Source organism: Nomascus leucogenys, chromosome 18, assembly GCF_006542625.1.
Source record: "Nomascus leucogenys isolate Asia chromosome 18, Asia_NLE_v1, whole genome shotgun sequence".
NCBI classification, from domain to species: Eukaryota; Metazoa; Chordata; class Mammalia; order Primates; family Hylobatidae; genus Nomascus; species Nomascus leucogenys.
The window spans coordinates 36,651,986-36,671,499 of NC_044398.1; the positions used below are offsets into that span (position 1 = coordinate 36,651,986).

A 19,514-nucleotide genomic window follows, 5' to 3' on the forward strand; every position below is an offset into this window, starting at 1 on the left:
AGATAAATACCTTAAAAAAAAAAAACCCAACAGAACTTCTGGAAATAAAAAATACACTTAGAGAATTTCAAAATACAGCTAAAAGCTTTAACAATCCAAGTAGAAGAAAAAATTTTGAGATCTTGAAGATTGGTCTTTTGAATTAACACAGTCAGACAAAAATAAAGAAAAAAGCTTTTTTTTTAAAAAAAAAATAGGATTATGTAAAATCACCAAACCTATAACTTATTGACATTCCTGAGAGAGAAGAAGAAAGAGTAAGCAAACTGGAAAACATCTGGGGGAACAATTCAGGGAAATTTCCTTAATCTTGCTAGAGAGGTAGACTTCAAGATATAAGAAACTCAGAATACACTTACAAGATATTATAGAAGATGAACATCATGAAGACATGTAGTTATCAGACTATACAAGGTCTGCAATAAGAAAAAAATCTTAAATGCAGCTAGAGAAAATGATCAAATTACCTATAAAAGAAAACCCATTAGACTAACAGCAGACATCTCAGCAGAAACCCTACAAGCTGGAAGACATTGGGGGCCTATTTTTAGCCTCCTCAAGGGAAATAATGCCAGCCAAGAATTTCATATCTCACCAAACTAAGCTTCACAAATGTAGGAGAAATAAAGTGTTTCCCAGACAAACAAGTGCTAAGAGAATTTGTCACCACTAGATTGGTACTACAAGAAATGCTCAAAGGAATTCAAAACATCGAAATTAAAGGGCGCTACTCACCATCATGGAAGGATACATAAGTACAAAGCTCACAGATCCTATAAAGCAATTACGAATTTGAAACTCCAAAACAACTAGCTGACAACATTATAACGTGAACAACACCTCACATATCAATATTAAGCTTGAATGTAAATGGCCTAAATCAGGGGTCCCCAATCCCCAGGCCATAGACTGATACCAGTCCTTGGCCTTTTAGGAACCCGGCCACACAGCAAGAGTTGAGTGGTGGGCAAGTGAGCATTATCGCCTGAGCTCTGCCTCTGGTCAGATCAATGGCAACATCAGATTATCATAGGAGCATGAACTCTATTGTGAACTGCACATGCAAGGGATCTAGGTTGCATGCTCCTTAGAGAATCTAATGCTTGATGATCTGAGGTCAATCAGTTTCATCCTGAAACAATTCCCTGCCACCATCTGTGAAAAAATTGTCTTCCATGAAACTGGTCCCTGATGCCAAAAAGGTTGGGGGCTGCTGGTCTTAATGATCTGCTTAAAAGATCAGAGAGGCAAATTGGATATAAAACCAAGACCCGACCATCAGCTGCATACAAGAGACCAATCTACTGGCCAAAGACAATTTCAGACTCAAAGTAAAATGGTGAAAAAGATATATTGTGCAAATGGAAAACAAAAGTAAGCAGGAGTAGTCATTCTCATATTAGATAACACAGACTTTAAACCAACAACATTAAAAAAGACAAAAATACCATTATATAATGATAAAGCATTCAATACAAGAAGAAGATTTTACTAAATATATATGCACCCAACAATGGAGCATTCAGATTCATAAAACAAATAGTACTAGACCTAAGAAAACAGATTGATAGCAATATAATGATAGTGGGGGACTTCAATATCCCAGTGACATCACTAGACAGACCATCAAGGTAGAAAATAACAAAGAAACTCTGGACTTAAACCAGACTACAGATCAAATAGACCTAAAAACATTTATAGAGCATTCTACTAACAACCACAGAATATACATTCTTTTCACCTGCACATGAAACATTCTCCAAAATTGACCATAACCTTGGCCATAATGCAAGGCTCAATAAAATAAAATAAAAACTGAAATAATGTCAAGTGTCTTCTCAAACCACTGTGAAATGAAATTGAAATCAATACCAAGAGGAACACTCAAAACTGCACAAGTACATGGAAACTAAACAACTTCCTCCTGAACGACTCTTGGGTAAACAATGAAATTAAGGCAGAAATAAAAAAATTATTTGAAATGAATGAAAACAGAGACATAAAATACCAAGACGTCTGGGAAAGAGCAAAAGCAGTACTAAGAGGAAAGCTTATAGCACTAAATGCCTACATCAAGAAGACAGAAAGATCTCAAATTAACAACCTAACATCACAGTTGAAGGAACTAGAAAAAACAGAACAAACCAAACTCAAAGCTAAGAGAAGAAAGGAAATAACAAGGAGCAGAACTAAATGGGATTGAGACCACAAAAAGATAAAAAGGATCAATAAAACGAAAAGTTGATTCATTGAGGGGGTAAACAAAATTGACAGACTGCTAGCTAGATTAACCAAGAAAAACAAGAGAAGATTCAAATAAGCACAATCAGAAATGACAAAGGTGACCTTATAAAGGATGCTACAGAAATACTAAAGATCATTAGAGACTACTATGAACAACTCTATGCACACAAACTAGAAAACCCAGAGGAAATTGACAAATTCCTGGAAACACAAAATCTCCCAAGACTGAACCAGGAAGAAATAGAAATCCTGAATGGACCAATAATGGATAAGAAAATTGAATTAGTAATAAGAAACTCTCCAAAAAAACACACACACAAAATTTCCCAGGACCAGATAAATTCACAGCTTTGTACATCTACCAGATGTACAAAGAAGAGCTAGTATCAATCTTACTAAAACTATTCCAAAATACTGATGAGGATCCAGTATCATCCTGATACCAAAATCAGGCAAGGACACAATAAAAAATAAAACTACAGGTCAATATCCTTTATGAACGTACATGCAAAAATCATCAAAAAAATACTAGTAAAACAAATCCAGCAGTGCATCAAAAAGATAATTCATCACAGTCAAGTGGGCTTTATTCCAGGGATGTAAAGATGGTTAAAGACAGCAAATTCATAAACATGATTCACCACATAAACAGAACAAAAACAAAAATCATATGATCATCTCAATAGATGCAAAAGAAGCATTCAATAAAATTCAACATCCTTTCATGATAAAAACCCTCAATAAACTAGACATCAAAAGAACACACCTCAAAATAATAAGAGCCATATAAGACAAACCCATAGCCAACATCATACTGAATGGGGAAAAGTTAAAAGCATTCTCCTTAAGATCTGAAACAAGACAAGAATGCCCACTCTCGCCACTCCTATTTAACATAGTACTGGAAGTCCTGGCTAGAGCAATCAGGCAAGAGAAAGAAATAGAAGGTATGCAAATTGGAAAAGAGGAAGTCAAATTATCTCTGCTTATGATGATATGATTGTATACCTAGAAAACCCTAAAGACTCTTCCAATAGACTCCTAGACTTGATAAACAACTTTGGTAAAGTTTCTTGAGATAAAAATCAGTGTACAAAGATCAGTAGCATTTGAATACACCAATAACATGGAAGCTGAGAACCAAATCAAGAACTCAATCTCATTTACAATAGCCACCTAAAAAAAGTTACCTAGGAATACATTTAACCAAGGACGTGAAAGATCCCTACAAGGGTAACTATGAAACATTGATGAAAGAAACCATAAATGATGCAAATGGAAAAACATCTCATGCTCATGGATTGGAATAATCGATATTGTTAAAATGACCATATTCCCTAAAGCAGTCTACAGATAGGACACAATTCCTGTCAAATTTTCAACATCATTATTCACAGAACTAGAAAAAAAATTCTAAAGTTTATATAAAACAAAATAAAGCCTAACTAGCCAAAGTAATTGTAAGAAAAAAGAAATCCAGAGGCATCATATTGCCTGACTTCAAACTATACTGCAAGGCTATGGTAACTAAAACAGCATGGTACTAGTACAAAAAATGGACATGTAGATCAATGGAACAGAATAGAGAGCCCCAAAATTAATGTTACATACCTACAATTAATAGATGTTTGACAAAGTCAACAAACAATAAACAGTGGGGAGAGGACAGATGCCCTATTCAATAAGTGGTGCTGGAAAAATTGGCTAGCCATATGCAGAAGAATGAAACTGGACTCCCATCTCATTATAAACAAAAATTAATTCAAGATGGATTAAAGACCCAAACAAGACCTGAAACTGTAAAAATCCCAGAAAAAAAACCTAGGAAAAATGTGGATATCAGCCTAGGCAAATAATTTATGACAAAGACCCCAAAAGCAAATGCAACAAAAACAAAAATAGGCAAATGGAACTTAATTAAACTGGAAAGCTTCTGCACAGCAAAATAAATGATTAACAGAGTAAACAGACAATTTACAGAATGGGAGAAAATATTTGCAAATTATGCCTCCAACAAAGAACTAATATCCAGAATATATAAGGAAATCAACAACTAAACAGAAAAAAAACGAGCAACCTTATTAAAAATTAAGCAAAGGATATGAATAGACATTTCTCAAAAGAAGAACTATAAACAGCAAGCACATGAAAAAATTCTCAACACTGCTAATTATCAGATAAATGCAAATTAGCACCACACTGAAATATCATTTTACACCAGCCAGAATGGCTATTTTTAAAAAGTCAAAAAACAACAGATGTTGTTGTGGATATAGGCAAAAGGAAACGTTCATATACTGATGGTGGAAATGTAAATTGGTTCAACATCTATGAAAATCAGAATGGAGATTTCTCAAAGAACTAAAAATAGAACTACCATATGACTCAGTAGTCCAACTACTGGGTGTCTATCCAAAGGAAAAGAAACCTTTATATAAAGAAGACACCTGTACTAGTATGTTTATCTCAGCAATATTCACAATAACAAAGTCATGGAACCAATGGTTGACCAGATAAATAAAATGTAGTATATATACACTATGAAATACTATGCATCCATAAAAAATGAAATCATGTTCTTTGCAGCAATGTGATGGAGGTGGAGGCCATTATCCTAAGTGAACTAACTCAGAAACAGAAAATCAAACACCACACATTCTCACTTACCAGTAGGAACTAAACAATGGGTACGCATGGACATATGGATGGAAATAAGAGATGCTAGGGACTCCAAAATGGGAGAGGGTGGGAGGGGGATGAGGGTTGAAAGACTACCTATTGGAAACAATGTCCAGTGTCTAAGTGATGGGGTACGTTTCTTCCTATGGGGTCTCAGAGTTGCAGGGACGGGAAGCAACATCTTCATGTTTCCATGTGGGTAACACAGAAGAAATAAAGTCTTTCTACACTTTCATGTTATTTCAACTCCCTTTCTGCCTAATGAAAGCTTTCCCACACTTTTCCTGGTGTCATGAGTACAGTGAACATTTTCTCCCTTAGTCTTGACAGATACACAGTCCCAGGCACCTTGTAAAGTTGCCTTGGCTGCTCTGGGCACATTTGTACGTGGCTGTAGGCATTAGGCAGCTGGGTCAGGCGGCCTAGAGCCAGAGGGTGCACTGTCTGTCTGGCTGTCCCTTCCCACACCTGCAAGGGCATGCATCCTACCTCTCTGAACCCTGTCTCATTGCGCTGCACACAGGCCATGCACCTGCTCACCAGGCACCAGGTGCCCTTGTCATAAATATCTCCACCTGTCTAGCAATGAGGTGGGAATGCTCAATTCTTTGTGCAAATCTCTGTATTTACAGGACCAGAGATGTTTTGTTTTGTGAAACAAAAACTCTCTAAAAAATAAAGCAAGACAAAAAATTGATGAAGCCAGGCCTCCCATTCCAGGAAGAATGTTGAGAAGTGAAGTGTGGAGGGGCAGCATGCTCTCAAGTACCCACAGTTGCTCAGGGAATGAGCCTACAAAAGGGGAAAAACCAAATGACTGGGTCCCGTCCACCCCCAGGGGCTCTAGCACCATCTTCCATTTCCTCAACATTGACCTGGCTCATTTCTCTGGACGCCTTATGCAGGGCATTGTGTGCCTGGAAAAGCCTCTCATAACCAGCTTGAGAGACAGATGTGCAGACACAGAGGGCAGAGGCTGGGGAAGGGTGGGAGAGGCCCGCTTCCCATCATGGCAGCTGGCAGGACCCAGATGCAGAGTCCAGGCTGCAGCAGGACAGGAGGGTGCAAGACAGAGAAGGGGGACAAGAAAAGGTAACTCCTCAGGATGATGGCACTGAAGGTCAAAGTCATGTGACCTAGAGAAAGCTCCCAAAGCCCTATACACAGAGGCAAGCCATTGCGTTGAAGCCTTAAAACAAAGAAACAAACAGACAAACATGGGAGGGGGGACAGTGTGGTTATCACTGTCAAATTAGTCAATACTGTTTAAAATCCAAACCTGGTATATTTTTAACTTGTACTTGTCTTTCAGAATTTCTATGGAAAAGCATCAATATTGCATTCCAGTAGATGGGGGAGGTGGAGAGCTGTTTATTTACTTTCAAAGATGGATTAGGGATGACTGGACAACCTCAGCCATAGCTCCTCCCTCCTGACGTGCTCACGAGCCCCATGTGAGGTGCCTATGGCCTGTGTGGGTGGCACCTTGGGCAGTCATGCAGCCACCATGTGCACATGGTGGGCGCTGGGACACTGCCTGTTGACACTCATCTCTGTTGGGGCTGTGGTTTCTTTTCTTTTTCTTTTTTTTTTTTTTTTTTTGAGACGGGGTCTTTCTCTGTCCCCCAGGCCGGAGTGCAGTGGCGCAATCTCGGCTCACTGCAACCTCCGCCTCCCGGGTTCATGCCATTCTCCTGCCTCAGCCTCTCCAAGTAGCTGGGACTACAGGCGCTCGCCAACACGCCCGGCTAATTTTTTGCATTTTTAGTAGAGACGGGGTTTCACCGTGTTAGCCAGGATGGTCTCGATCTCCTGACCTCGTGATCCGCCCGCCTCGGCCTCCCAAAGTGCTGGGATTACAGGCTTGAGCCACCGCGCCCGGCTGGGGCTGTGGTTTCTTCTATGGGGACAAATGATTAAGGAGGGAAGTTTATCTTTTCTCGTGAAATGAGGAGGATTCCCTGAAATTTGCCTGGTCTTGGGGACTGTGTGGGGTATCTGGGAAGATAATTAGCATTTCCAGAAACGGCCTCACTGCCTTCTGGGACACATTCAGAATTTGAGTAGCCAAAAAATGGAAACCAGGGACAAGAAGATGAGGAGTACAGGAAGTGAGATATGCAAGTATTTTTCCTTTCAAAAAACTAGGGAGGGGCTGGGTGCTGTGGCTTACGCCTGTAATCCCAAAACTTTGGGAGGCAGAGGTGGGTGGATCACCTGAGGTCAGGAGTTTGAGACCAGCCTGATCAACATGGTGAAACCCCATTTCTATTAAAAATACAAAAATTAGCCAGGCGTGGTGGCAGGCTCCTGTAATCCCAACTACTCAGGAGGCTAAGGCAGGAGAATCGCTTGAACCCAGGACGCGGAGGTTGCAGTGAGTTGAGATCACACCATTGCACTCAGCCTGGGCGACAGAGCGAGACTCTGTCTCAAACAACAACAACAACAACAACAACAAATGCTAGGGAGGGAGACACAGCATTGAATTCATATTTCAAAGACTTTTTGGGCTTTTTGAAAGGAGAATTTGGCCTAAGGCCTCGTGTGTCCCAGCCCTTGATGACAGATGAGGTCGGGGCTGTTGGGACTGGAATGCATCCATGCCTGGCATCCCAACGGCACCAGGGCACTGTGTCGTGGCAGGTGCAGTATAAATCCAGCTCACTCAAAGGACAGGCTCCCTGGTGTCAAACACAATCAACTTTGATCAGCAAGAATTCAACTCCTTTGACCATAAGAAAAGACTCAATGTATATGTCCAGTTCAGCAACAAAAGCCTGTTAATCTTGGGTGTTTGGTGCCTTAGAAGTTGGGCTCTGAGCGGGGGAGTGACAAAGGGGGTTCTGCAGTGTGCCTGAGCAGCGGGGACAGCAGCGGCAGCATCCTGGAGGGAGGTCTCAAGCACCTAGCAGGGGGGAGGCGGCTCCTGGAGGAGCAGGTGAGGGGGAGGCACTCCCGGCTGGGTTGAAGGCAGCTCTTTGGGTTGCAAAGAGTCTGTACTTGGGAAAAGTACTCCGGGCTGTGTCTCAGGCAGATCCTTGGGCTGCAGGGAGCCTGTTTGAGGGCGAGGCACTCCCGGCTGTGTCTCAGGCACATCCTTGGGCTGCAGGGAGCCTGTGGTAGGGAAAGGCACTCCTGGCTGTGTGGAAAGCAGATCCTTGGGCAGCAGGGACCCTGTGCATATGGGGACTGTGCAAGGGCTAAGCTGAGGTACCTGCCCTGTAGGGAAGAGAAGAGAGAGAAGGTCACTGTGATGGCATTCGAATTGGGCTCAGAAGGCTGCGGTTGCCTGGCTTCAGGGATGGGGCCAGGACCCATCGGGACCCACAGGGTGGGCCTTGCTGTGCTCCTCCTCTCTCTCCTGGGTGCTGCCTCCAGCCTGGACTCCTCCTTCCAGACTCAGCTGTAGCGTTAAAAGTCCCCTCTTCCTCTCCAGGCAGCCCTGGGTCTCTGACTCTGAACTCCCTCAGCCCTCTGGTCGAAATTGTTTGCTTCCCCCTGGTAGCTAGGGGGAGGCCCCAATTACCTCTGTGCCCCAGCATGGCCCAGAAGGCTCTAGTGAGTATGTGGAAGGGATAAGCGCTCACCACAGCCCTCAAGGCTGGCTCCAGGGACCCTTGGGTGGGTGATGAGCTGAGAAGGCAGCAGCTCCACAGTTCCCTTGGTTTGGGAAGAGGATGATTCAGACCCGTAGGAAGAGCAAACTCTGTCTTGCAGAAGCAGCTGCTTTGCTTTCATCTTGGGCACACACCAGTGTAGCCAACTCACCACCCACACAGCTGCAAGCCACACAGAGATTGTCTTCGTGTTCGTCTGCGATGCCTTTCTCTCTGCTGGCTTCTTATGCTCATGATCGGGGCAAGCTTGTCTGAGGACTTGATCAGGGCCTTTCAAAAAGGCCCTCAGGGTCACTCTAAGTAAGGTCAAAGGGACTGGGGTTCAATCCAGCCTCTGACCTCAGGCAAGTCACTCAACCTCTTGGGACTAGCTTTCCCATCTTTCAAATGGGCCCAGCAATACCAAACACGGATTGGTCACCCCAAGTCCATTCTTCCTGTCTTCCTTACTAACGAGGCCTGCTTTTGTTAAGAGAGGCAATGTGGTGCAACAAATCACCATGGCACATATTTACCTATGTAACAAACCTGCACATCCTGCACATGTATCCCGGAACTTAAAATTAAAAAAAAAAAGAGAGAGAGGCAATGTGCTCAGTCGTAAAATGACCTTTTCCCAGTCTCCCTTGCTGAGCAACATGGCCATGTGAATGCATTCTGGCAATGGAGTATAAATAGGAATTGTTGGGCATTGCTTTAAAGAAGGCTGCTTTCCCTTTTTCCTTCTTCTTCCTGCCTGGAGTATGAGTGTGATGGCTGGAGCTCCAGAAGCCATCTTGTAGGCATGAAGCAAATTGAAAGCCTGGCCTTTTCAAGGAGAATTGTTAGGTTTCCCCAAGGCTGTTCTCTTGGGGCTTAGCAGGCAGCAAATTAGATAACAATCTTTCTCAGAGCCCCTCAGCTCTCCCATTTCTCAATTTGTCTTCTGTTTCTGGAATGTTTTTCCTAATGTCTGCCCAGTGAACTGCCACTCACCTTTTCAGACTCAGCTCCAGAGTGGCCTCCTCCAGGATGCCCCTTATCCTTGCCCCCAGCTAAAGTGACCACCCTGCTTGGTCTTTCCAGTCATGTCCTGGCAGAAGGCTGAGCCCATTGTGGGAATTGCCCTGTCCTTCTAGATGTGCCTGTCCTTGCTCTGCAAGCATGAGGACTGTAGCTGCATCCCCTTCAGCACCTGTGGCTGGAGGGCTGCAGCAGGATCCCAGGATGCCAGTGGGCATATGCCACTTTGCTTCGACCTTCCCATCTGTGATGTCGCGGTGATGATGCCCACAGAACACGACAGGAGCAGCAGCCCATCAATGCTTGTGGTTTCCCTGGTGTGGGGACTGTTCAGCTCCTTCTGTACTCAAGGCCACCCTTCCCAGGCTGCCTGTAATCCCAGGGGTCTCCTGCCAGGCCACTCTCAGCCTGATGGTCCCAGGGAAACCCTCCATTCCTCACAGGTGTTCCCCAGAGCACGCAGACTTTGAGCTTGCTTGAACCTGTCATTCATGCATAAAGCCTCCCCTTGGGCATGTGAGTGACAAATGCCTCAAATGCTGGATTCCCTTACAGAGACGGTCTCTCTCTTACTGAGGGGGCCCTTCTCCCCTCTAGGCCCCATCCTGGGATCTGCCCTCTCCTGCCCATCCAGGATGATGCTCACCTTTCCCTTGTGCCCCCTCAGACCCTGTCCTGAGCCACGTGTGTCTGCAGCTGCCTGTCCACCCTCCTCCGTGCCTTATTGGGCTCCTGCTACCTGTTCAGGGATTCAGGCTTCCTTCTTAGTACAACCCAAATGTGTTAGCCTGCTCTCCCTGACTCCATCCATCCCCAAATCTAGTCCTCCCAAGACCATCTTCCCTCCCAGCTCACACCCTCCAGAGATGCTCTGCACTGCTGGCAGGATCCAGTCCCTCCACCCAGCCTGCACGCCAGACCATCCCCTGCCAGGCTCCTGGGGTCTCCATACCCTGCCTTCAGGCAATCACAGCCCAGCTACTAGAAGAGCTGGCCGTGCCCTGGCACCCTCCCTCGCTCCTCTGCCTTGAGGGCTCTGCTCCTCACCTCTCCATGTTGCACGCCCAAGCCCAGCCATCCTGAGCCTCAGCTCTGGTGCTGCCTCTGACAAGCTGCCTTCCTTGAAGGGAAGCACCCTGGTCCCAAAGCCCCAGAGCACTACAGCTGAGCCTCTTTCTCTTTCTCCAGACAGCCTGTCTCTCTCCTTGCAGCACAGAGTTGGGGTCCCTTCACATAACAGCACCCTCACTCTGCCTGCCCCAGGTCACACACAAAGCTCAAGGCCGTACCCAGAGCAAGAGCGACCAGAGAGTCTATGGGCTTGGCCCAGACCGCCACCTGGAGGCACATGGATGATTTCTCCACCTTTCCTTGGGGCTCAAGAAGGTTCAGCACCGTATTCCACCCACCACTGCGCTCCTGACCACAAGCCGACTGGATCCAGAGTGCAGGTCACTCCGTCAGGATGTGCTGGGCCACAGTCTAGGCCTCACAGAGGTGGCTTTGTCATGGGGGCTCGAAGCCCCACCTCACTCCTCCTGGGCACCACCCAGACTATAAGGCCCAGGCAAGATCTTGGCTTCTGGTCAGTGCTCTCCTCTGTCCACTCACGCCTCAGCCCCCAACCTTTTTTCCTCTGAGCAATCCCTAGGGGCAACCAAGGCCATTGTGCTCAAACCCTCTTCTGGCACGGTTAGAAGGCATGGCAGGAACCAGAAAGGATAATGCCACTCCCAGAAGGAGGTGGCCCCTCCTCCTGGCACTGCCCACCCAGCCTGGGGGATCTGTGGGGATGTTGTGAGGGGCTGCCTCTGTTCATTTTTGTGGGAGGAGGAAGTGCCAGCTGTGGGGCTCAGGGGCCTGCTGACTGCTGTCCACTCATTTCTCCCTGCCTTCCATCAACCCTGACACCAGTGCTGGGTGAGGGCAGGGGTGAGTCACCCTGCCCAGCCCCTGTTCCTTCCTTTTATCCATCTCTACTCACAGCTATTCCTTCTTTTTATCCATTTCTACTCACATACTATGAGTCCACTAACATTTTTAATAAATTACCCTTTTACCATGAAGATGAAAAAAAAAAAACCACCCAGATGCATGCCTTACAAAGAAAGACCTTCTGATCAGCCAGACCTTCCTGTGATAAACACCTTTACTCCATGGCCTAAAGCTGAGTTTAGAGCTACTGTAAAGGACTTCCCTAACCCAAGGGTGAAGCCTCAAGGGTTTGCTGAGGAATTTAGAATGGCTCCCTGACCTTAACCAATTTTTTCACATAATATTGGGGCCTGGTGAAGCTAAGAAATGGATGGCAGCAGCAGAATGGGGTGGACCTGAGGAAGATATTAAAGACCCTCAAAAACCCCCGCGTGAGAAGGGGTAAAAGGAGCTAGAAAAAATGCTGAACACATTTTACATTCAGTTCCTAAGATTGTTCCAGAAAAAATTGATTGGTGCATCATCCAACCCTGCAGACCAAAGCAGGAGGAACCAGTTTCAGATTACAGAACTTGCTTAGAAACACTGTTTCTGAAATATTTTGTGCTCAAAATATAGCAAGGAGTATTTCCTTCAGGGACTGGAATGGCATTAACTGCTGTATTTACAAATGAGCTCCGTCCTGAACTTGGCAGTTCAATTAAAACACATAAGCCAGGATGGAAAGTTACAGACATGACTGAATTGGTGGCCTTAGCTGAACATTTTGAGAAGACTCTAGGGCAAGAAAAAACCCAAAAGGCTAACAATCTTACGCCTCTCCAATTACAACAGTTACAGGGGCCAAGACCAAAGGGACCTTCTTATTTTTATTTTAAATCACAAGCAAGAGGTCCAGAACAAGGAATTCCTTACCCCAAGGTAGATGCCTTCATTGCAAACACCCAGGACACTGGGAAAGGAGATTGTTGACTTTTGTCTCAGTCCACCACCAAGGCTCCTCCCTTTAGGCCGGACTGGTTCACCACTAGAGGGAACCCGAGAGATTTTAACGCTCAGGATAATAAAAATAGACAAGGCTCAGGGATTCTCTGGTAAACTGCTCCCCATAACACCCTTAAATAAACATAGAAAAACAAGACCTAAGCTGGGAATCCTGTGCAATGCTGGTGTATATCAGGGTCGCCTTATCCAGCATAAACCCTACTTTAATAAGCCAACAAGTCTCTTGGAATGAAAAGGTCATCTCTGTGGTGAGGGTTTTGAATCAAGTTCAAGAGGCTTCCGTATCTGAACCCGCCTAATCAACTTGGGGATATTTGCAGGAAAATATACCTTGCTACTATGTAATAGTGATCCAGTAAACTTGCCAGGGCAGGACTTTCAAAGTTGAAAGGGCACATACAATTCTCCTCAGAGGGAGAAGCAATCGTAGTTTCCTGACTCTCCTGAACCAGAACGGTTATGCTCTCTACAGACAAATCGATAAGATCAAAACTCAGGCCCATAATGAAACACCTTTCTAAAACACCTGAATATTTATGGGTCTCTTCCTCAAATGATAGAGAAAGAATTAAAAGTGTGGAGCCTATAAAGGTCCAAACTGGTCATTCTGAGTCTTTGCCTAAATTCCTCCAATATACGCTAAAACCTCATGAAATTAAAGGGCTCTCAACAATTGTAGGAGATTTAACTAAACTAGGATTTAGAATTCCACGTACTAGTCCTTGTTAACACTTCCATCCTACCAGTTAAAAAACCAAATGGATGAGGTTGAAGATTTGTTCAAGATCTACAGCTAATTAATAATATTAATAATACCAAGGTTTCCCATAGTCCAAAATTCGAATACTTTATTATCTAAAGTACCCACTGATTTAAAGTGGTTCATGGTAATAGACCTCCGCTCAGCCTTCTTTAGCATTCCAGTTCATAAAGGGAGGCAACATTTGTTTGCTTTTACTCAGAAAAATCAGCAGTACACCCGGCCTCTTCTACTTTTCCCAGGCATTGCCTCAGTACTTAATAACCCTGCAGTCTTCTGGACATTCTACTGTTACTCAGTATGTAGATGACCTGTTATGCTCTCCCACTCAACAGTGCTCTGAAATTGACTCAATTTACCTTTTATAGCAACTCACACATAAAGGTCACAAGGCCTTGATGGAAAAACTTCAATTTTCAAGAGAAATATTTCACTATTTGGGACATGACTTGACTGCTGAAGGGATTTCCCTCTCGCCTGGGAGAATTAAAAACTATTCAACATTTTCCTTGGCCTGGAACCAAAAGACATTTAAGAGGTTTTCTTGGACTCACAGGATATTGAGGATCCTGGGTCCCAAATTTTCCCTTAATTGCCTCACTATTGTTTTAGCTCGCTAGAAATGCAATATGGGAATCTTTACCTTGGAAAGACAGTCCAGGCTTTTAACCATGAAACTGGCCTTATGACAGCCTCCAGCTTTAGGACTTCCAAAGTACACTAAACCTTTTACCTTGGTTGTTCATGAACACAACAATCAGGTATTAGAAGTTCCTACTCAAGAACATGGGGGAAACATAGGCCCACTGCATATTCCAGTCTGCAATTAGACCCAGTAGTTAGGGAATATTCTAATCATTTAAAAGCAGTAGTAGCAGCAGCCAAGTTGGAAGCTTCATCTGAGCTTGTTTTAGAGAATGAACTCAATTCAAAAGTCCAACATGCTGTGAAGTCTATTAAACTTCAACCAAACACAGCATTTTTCAGCAAGCCAGCTAGCATCTTATGAAATTCTTCCTGATGTCTTCTAATCTCCATCTAAAATGCTGCAACCTACTTAACGCTGCTATTGTATTAACTCTACCTGACTCTGGTGATGATCACAATTGTGTAAGTGCAGTATTGGAAATAGTGGCCTCTTGTGTTGATTTACGAGACAGTACATTGGCTAATCCTGAGTTATTATTTTTTTGTTCATAGGTCCTATGCCAAAAACCCAAAAGAAAATATCAGGCAGGATATGCCATTACCACCCAAAATGAGCTAATAGAGGAGGGAACTCTTCCTCAACTTAAGTCAGCTCAACCCACAGGCTTTTTGCTCTCACCCAAGTCTGTCCTATAGCTAAGGACAAGTCAGTAAATATTTACACAAATAGAAGATATACTTTTGGAATAGTACACAATTTTGGCATGTTATGGAAACAACAAAGGATTTCTTACTTCCAGTGGGATCCTCATTAAAAAAACGGACTCCAAATAGATAAACTTCTTTCTGCTACCTGGTTACCATCAAAGATGGCCATTATTAAGATTGAAGCTCATACCTGTAAAACTGAACCTGAATATAAAAGGAATGCTCTAGAATGTATTTATGCCAAATCAGCTAGTGCTGAAACTGTTAGGATATACAATTTAAATTAACTCCATAAGATTGATCCAAGTCAATTCCCTCATGCTGACCTACTCAACAAACACTGCAATGCACTTGATTTGGAAAAACAAATTTGGTATCTAAAGGATGTAAATTCAGTGTTAAGCATAGACTCACATACAGCTCAGATGGCTGCCTGGCCCTTCCTGAATCTTTGAAGCTTCTACTATTAAAAGCTCTGCATTCCACAACTTGTCCTGAAACAGAATCCACGTTATGAAGAAATACTGGTGGGATGACTGTTTCAAAATTGCTAAAATGGTTTATAATCAATGTTTGGTTTGCCAAACTCATAATCCTGGGAAAATAATAAAAACTTCAGATAGTATATTTTCACCACTTGATGGGCAATTTTTTTTTTTTTTTTGAGATGGAGTCTCACTCTGTCACCCAGGCTGGAGTGCAGTGGTGCAATCTCGGCTCACTGCAACCTCTGCCTCCCAGGTTCAAGTGATTTCCTGCCTCAGCCTCCCGAGTAGCTGGGACTACAGGCACATGCCACCACACCTGGCTAACTTTTTATATTTTTAATGGAGACGGGGTTTCACCATATTGACCAGGCTGGTCTCGAACTCCTGACCTCATGATCCACCCGCCTTTTGAATGCTTACAGATGGACTTCATTCAGTTGCCAATCTCAACGGAGTATCAGTATGTCCTCGTAGCAGTTTGTATGTTTTCTGGTTGAGTAAAGGCTTTCCCATGTGGGAAAGCTGATGCAATGACAATAGCCAAGAAATTATCAGAAAATGTGTTTCCTTCTGGCGACTTGCTAGAGAAATCTCCAGCAATAAGGAAACTCATTTTACCGGGCAAGTTATAAAGCACTTAAATAAGATATTATGGACATGATGGCACTATCATTGTCCTTAGGCCTCTGTTTTCTGGAAAAGTTGAAAGAACAAATGACATCTTAAAACTCAAATTGACAAAGTTAACTGAGTCAATTGGGTTGCCTTGGCCAAAGGTACTATCATTGGCTTTGATGATAATCAGATATGCTCCTACTGGAAAACATAAGTTGATACTTTATGAAATAGTCACTGGAAGGCATATGCCCCTAGTAACAGAACCGCATGCCTCTCCCACTCTCCTAAACTCTGATATGCCTAAACTTGGAAGGCTTTAATGCATTATGTCAAAGTGTATTCTCACCAGGTAAAGGAAGCTTTTTATGATGCACTGACTGAGGATAATCAAACCCTTCATGGTCTAGAATCTGTAGCTTGGGTCTTCTGGAAATGATGTTAGAGGAAAATTGCTTTGAACCTCATTGGAAGGGACCATACCAAGTCCTTGTCACCACCAACACTGCAGTGAGGCTTCAGGGCCTTGGACCTTGGGTCCACATTTCACAACTCAGAAAGGCCCCTTCAGACTCTTGGGACTGTATATCTATTGGAGACTTTAAGGTAAACCTGATGAGAGAAATTTCTCCCCAGAAGCAGACAACATCCTAGAAATGGACGACTTTTCAAAGATCATAAATTAAGATTTCTCTGACATCATGGAAAACTTAAGTTTTTGTCTTTTCCCCTCATTTCCTGCTGTCCTAATCCTTTCCTTTTCTCTATAGGAAAATTCATGGGACCACAATCAGTGGATGACTTTCGCTCAAGCTTCTGCTCTAGCATAAAACCCGAGCAATTGGGTTTGTGGGCTAAAACCAAAAAAATGAAGAAACAATTCCATTAATGCCAGTGTCTCTTTATGTTCCCAAAGAGAATCACCCTGAAACTCCAAAGGAAGAGTGGAAAGTTATCCTTGATACACTGAACATCATTGCTACTTGCTTTCCTGCACTTGCTAGAAACAACACTCTAACATTTCCAATTAACAACCTGATTGTTACCAAATATACAAAACCTATTCAAGTGATACCTGCAAAAGGTATATTTGGCTTCCAGGCACTAGTCTCTCAAGACCTGGGAATTACCTACGTGGGTACAAGTAATTGCTGTATAACGTCACCAGATTAAATTCAGTAGGGTACTTTTTAAAAACTAAATGTGGTTATATACCTTTACAACATATTATAAGGGAGGTACAAAAAAGCGAACTTCCTTTTATGCAGACTAATGGGCAAACAATTTTTTTTTGAGACAAAGACTTCCTCTGTACCCCATGCTGGAGTGCAGTGGCATGATCTTGGTTCACTGCAACCTCTGCCTCCTGAGTTCAAGCAATTCTCATGCCTCAGTCTCCCAAGAAGCTGGAATTACAGGCATGTGCCACCACACCCAGCTAATTTTTGTATTTTTAGTAGGGATGGGGTTTTGCCATGTCAGCCAGGCTGGTCTCGAATTCCTGGACTCAAGCAATATGCCCACCTCGGCCTCCCAAAGTGCTGGGATTACAGGAGTGAGCCACCACACCCGGCCATGGGTGAACAATTTTAACAAACCCTTGCTCAAATACAACTAAATGGACACTTTTCCAACCCCTAAGGGCCTATATTGGGTCAGTAGAGAATCTGCTTATTCCATTATGCTGAACCCCTGGGAGGTCTGGCTACAAAATTTAAGAATTTTCCCAATTTAATGATTAGCTCTAAATTTCATACAGTGGGTTCCCCACTACCAGCAAGAGTGAGCCCTCAGGAAACCAACTGAAATCTTTCCTCAGTAGAAACTAGTTTCTCTTTGTCTGTTTCAAAGTTGGTGCTAACTTCAGTTATTGACTGTTTTTGCTTCTGATCACAGGAGCTATCATGAGAACTTTCATGGGAAGGTATTTGAAAGGCAGGAGTTAGCCATATCAAATAGCCAGATGTGAACCATGGGTAAAAGCCATACTCCAAAAGAGAAATGATGACATATACATTCACATGGAACATCATGCAGCTTCACATCTCCTTTTTGCTACAGTTGAGGGCTTGTGTTTGGTATTGAACACAAGTGAATGGTATACCTATCTCTCCTCTGATTTTGTTACTACAGAAAGTTTAATTTAAAAGGTGGCTGGTATTACTGTTTTCTTAGACTCTGCCACCAAATACATTAGGAAAATCTCTCGAGAAAGGAGCACACAATGTGTTTATGGGAGCATCTGGCAGTTGGTTTGCAGGCATCCTAAACAGTGGATGACCAACTTGGGTTTTGTAATCTTTATATTTATTCTAGTGACTTTCCAGGCTATCATGCTTGTGTTACCAGGCTAACGACACAGATGAATGCCTCTATAAATCAGGCCATTTTACAGTGAATTATGGCCTTACACCCTGAACAAAGACTATGACCAATCAACTTAAATGCTGTTGAGCTGCCTATACTGCCTGAACCTTGACTTGATTGATTTGGGTCAGTTTGCTTCATAAGAAATATTGTTAAGGAGTTCACTTTGGTCTTTTGATATCATCCTCTTTGTAGTCGTCCTAATAGTCCCCGTGGTCCACTGAACCCTCTGAAATCTTCGATGTTTTGTATGCAGCCATCCATTGAACATAAGTGGTCTCACTTCCACTAAGTCAGCAAGAGCATACAAAAGTATTGAACTGGCATGATGTTGTGACTTGTGAATTCCATACTGAGATCAAGTAACTCATTTATGATGGTGACAGAGAGTGGCATCAATGCCCAAAGTTTTGGTCAACCTCCCCAGATTGAAAGGCCGCTCAAAAGAGTGAAATTGTTAAATAAAACTAAATCTTGGCCTGAGAAAGCCTCCATACTCACATACTTGAGTTCTCACATATGAACCACAACCTAACTGAGTACATAAACAAACTGAAAACCCAACTGCGGAGTGTGCTTCTATAACAGGAGCTGAGCCTCGGCCATTCACAGCAGCCACACTTCAGCCACTCACAGCAGCCAACTGTTGAAATGAGGAGGACACACAGAGCTGTCGCCAATTCAGCAGTTTCTGTACCTCAGTTCCGTTATCTCTATGTGGTTTTCCCTTTTCTGTTCAGAAATCTTATTTGACCCTGTGGTAGCCCTGGAACCTCTCTGAGTCTGTCCTGACTCTGGGGGCTGCCCTATTTGGAATCATGTTTTGTTTTTTTCTGCTCAATTAAACTCTGTTACATTTAATTTGCCTGACGTTTTTCTTTTGACATATATTAAACAATCCTTAAACATCCATAAGTGCACTTGATCTCACCTGCATACACACTGTGGTACCAGGGGCTACCACAGCAATTATACACTCTATTTATTCCAGGTAGTGTTTGCTTGATTTGGGGCCATTATTTTATCAGCCTCTTGTTTTTCATTATTTTAATTTTTGGAGCTTAATGTTTAACATTGGATAAGGCAAATCTTCTCTCACTGCTTTTCTGTATTAAAAATTCCTTAATGATTCTTAACTTTTTTTTTTCAAGTCAACTTGTCATTTTGATCAAATTCCCTAAAAATGTTTCATTACAATTTTCACTAAAATAACACATTAAGCTCATGAATTCCTCTGGGAAAAGTTGACATTGTACTCTAGATTTTTATATTTTCAAATTTCTCTTGTACCAGTAAGTAAAGTTTTATGGTTTCTTTTCATCATGGGTCAGCACATTTGTGTTACACTTATATATGGGTATTTTGTTTTTTATTGCTATTGTAAAGAGAAAGGAATCTTTCATGTTTATTTCCACCTCCTTTGTTTCTACTTATTTATTGCAA

At 43.0% G+C, this 19,514-nt stretch overlaps 1 protein-coding gene across 1 annotated transcript in view; it reads right to left on the minus strand.

Moving 5' to 3' along the window:
- Window positions 1-7,728: 7,728 nt before the first annotated feature.
- ANTXRL (ANTXR like) overlaps window positions 7,729-19,514 on the minus strand; it is a 40,266-nt gene continuing 28,480 nt past the window's right edge. Inside the window, exon 17 of the mRNA XM_030798435.1 lies at window positions 7,729-8,145. Coding sequence (XP_030654295.1) covers window positions 7,729-8,145 — 417 coding nt within the window. The remainder of the gene's footprint in view (window positions 8,146-19,514) is intronic.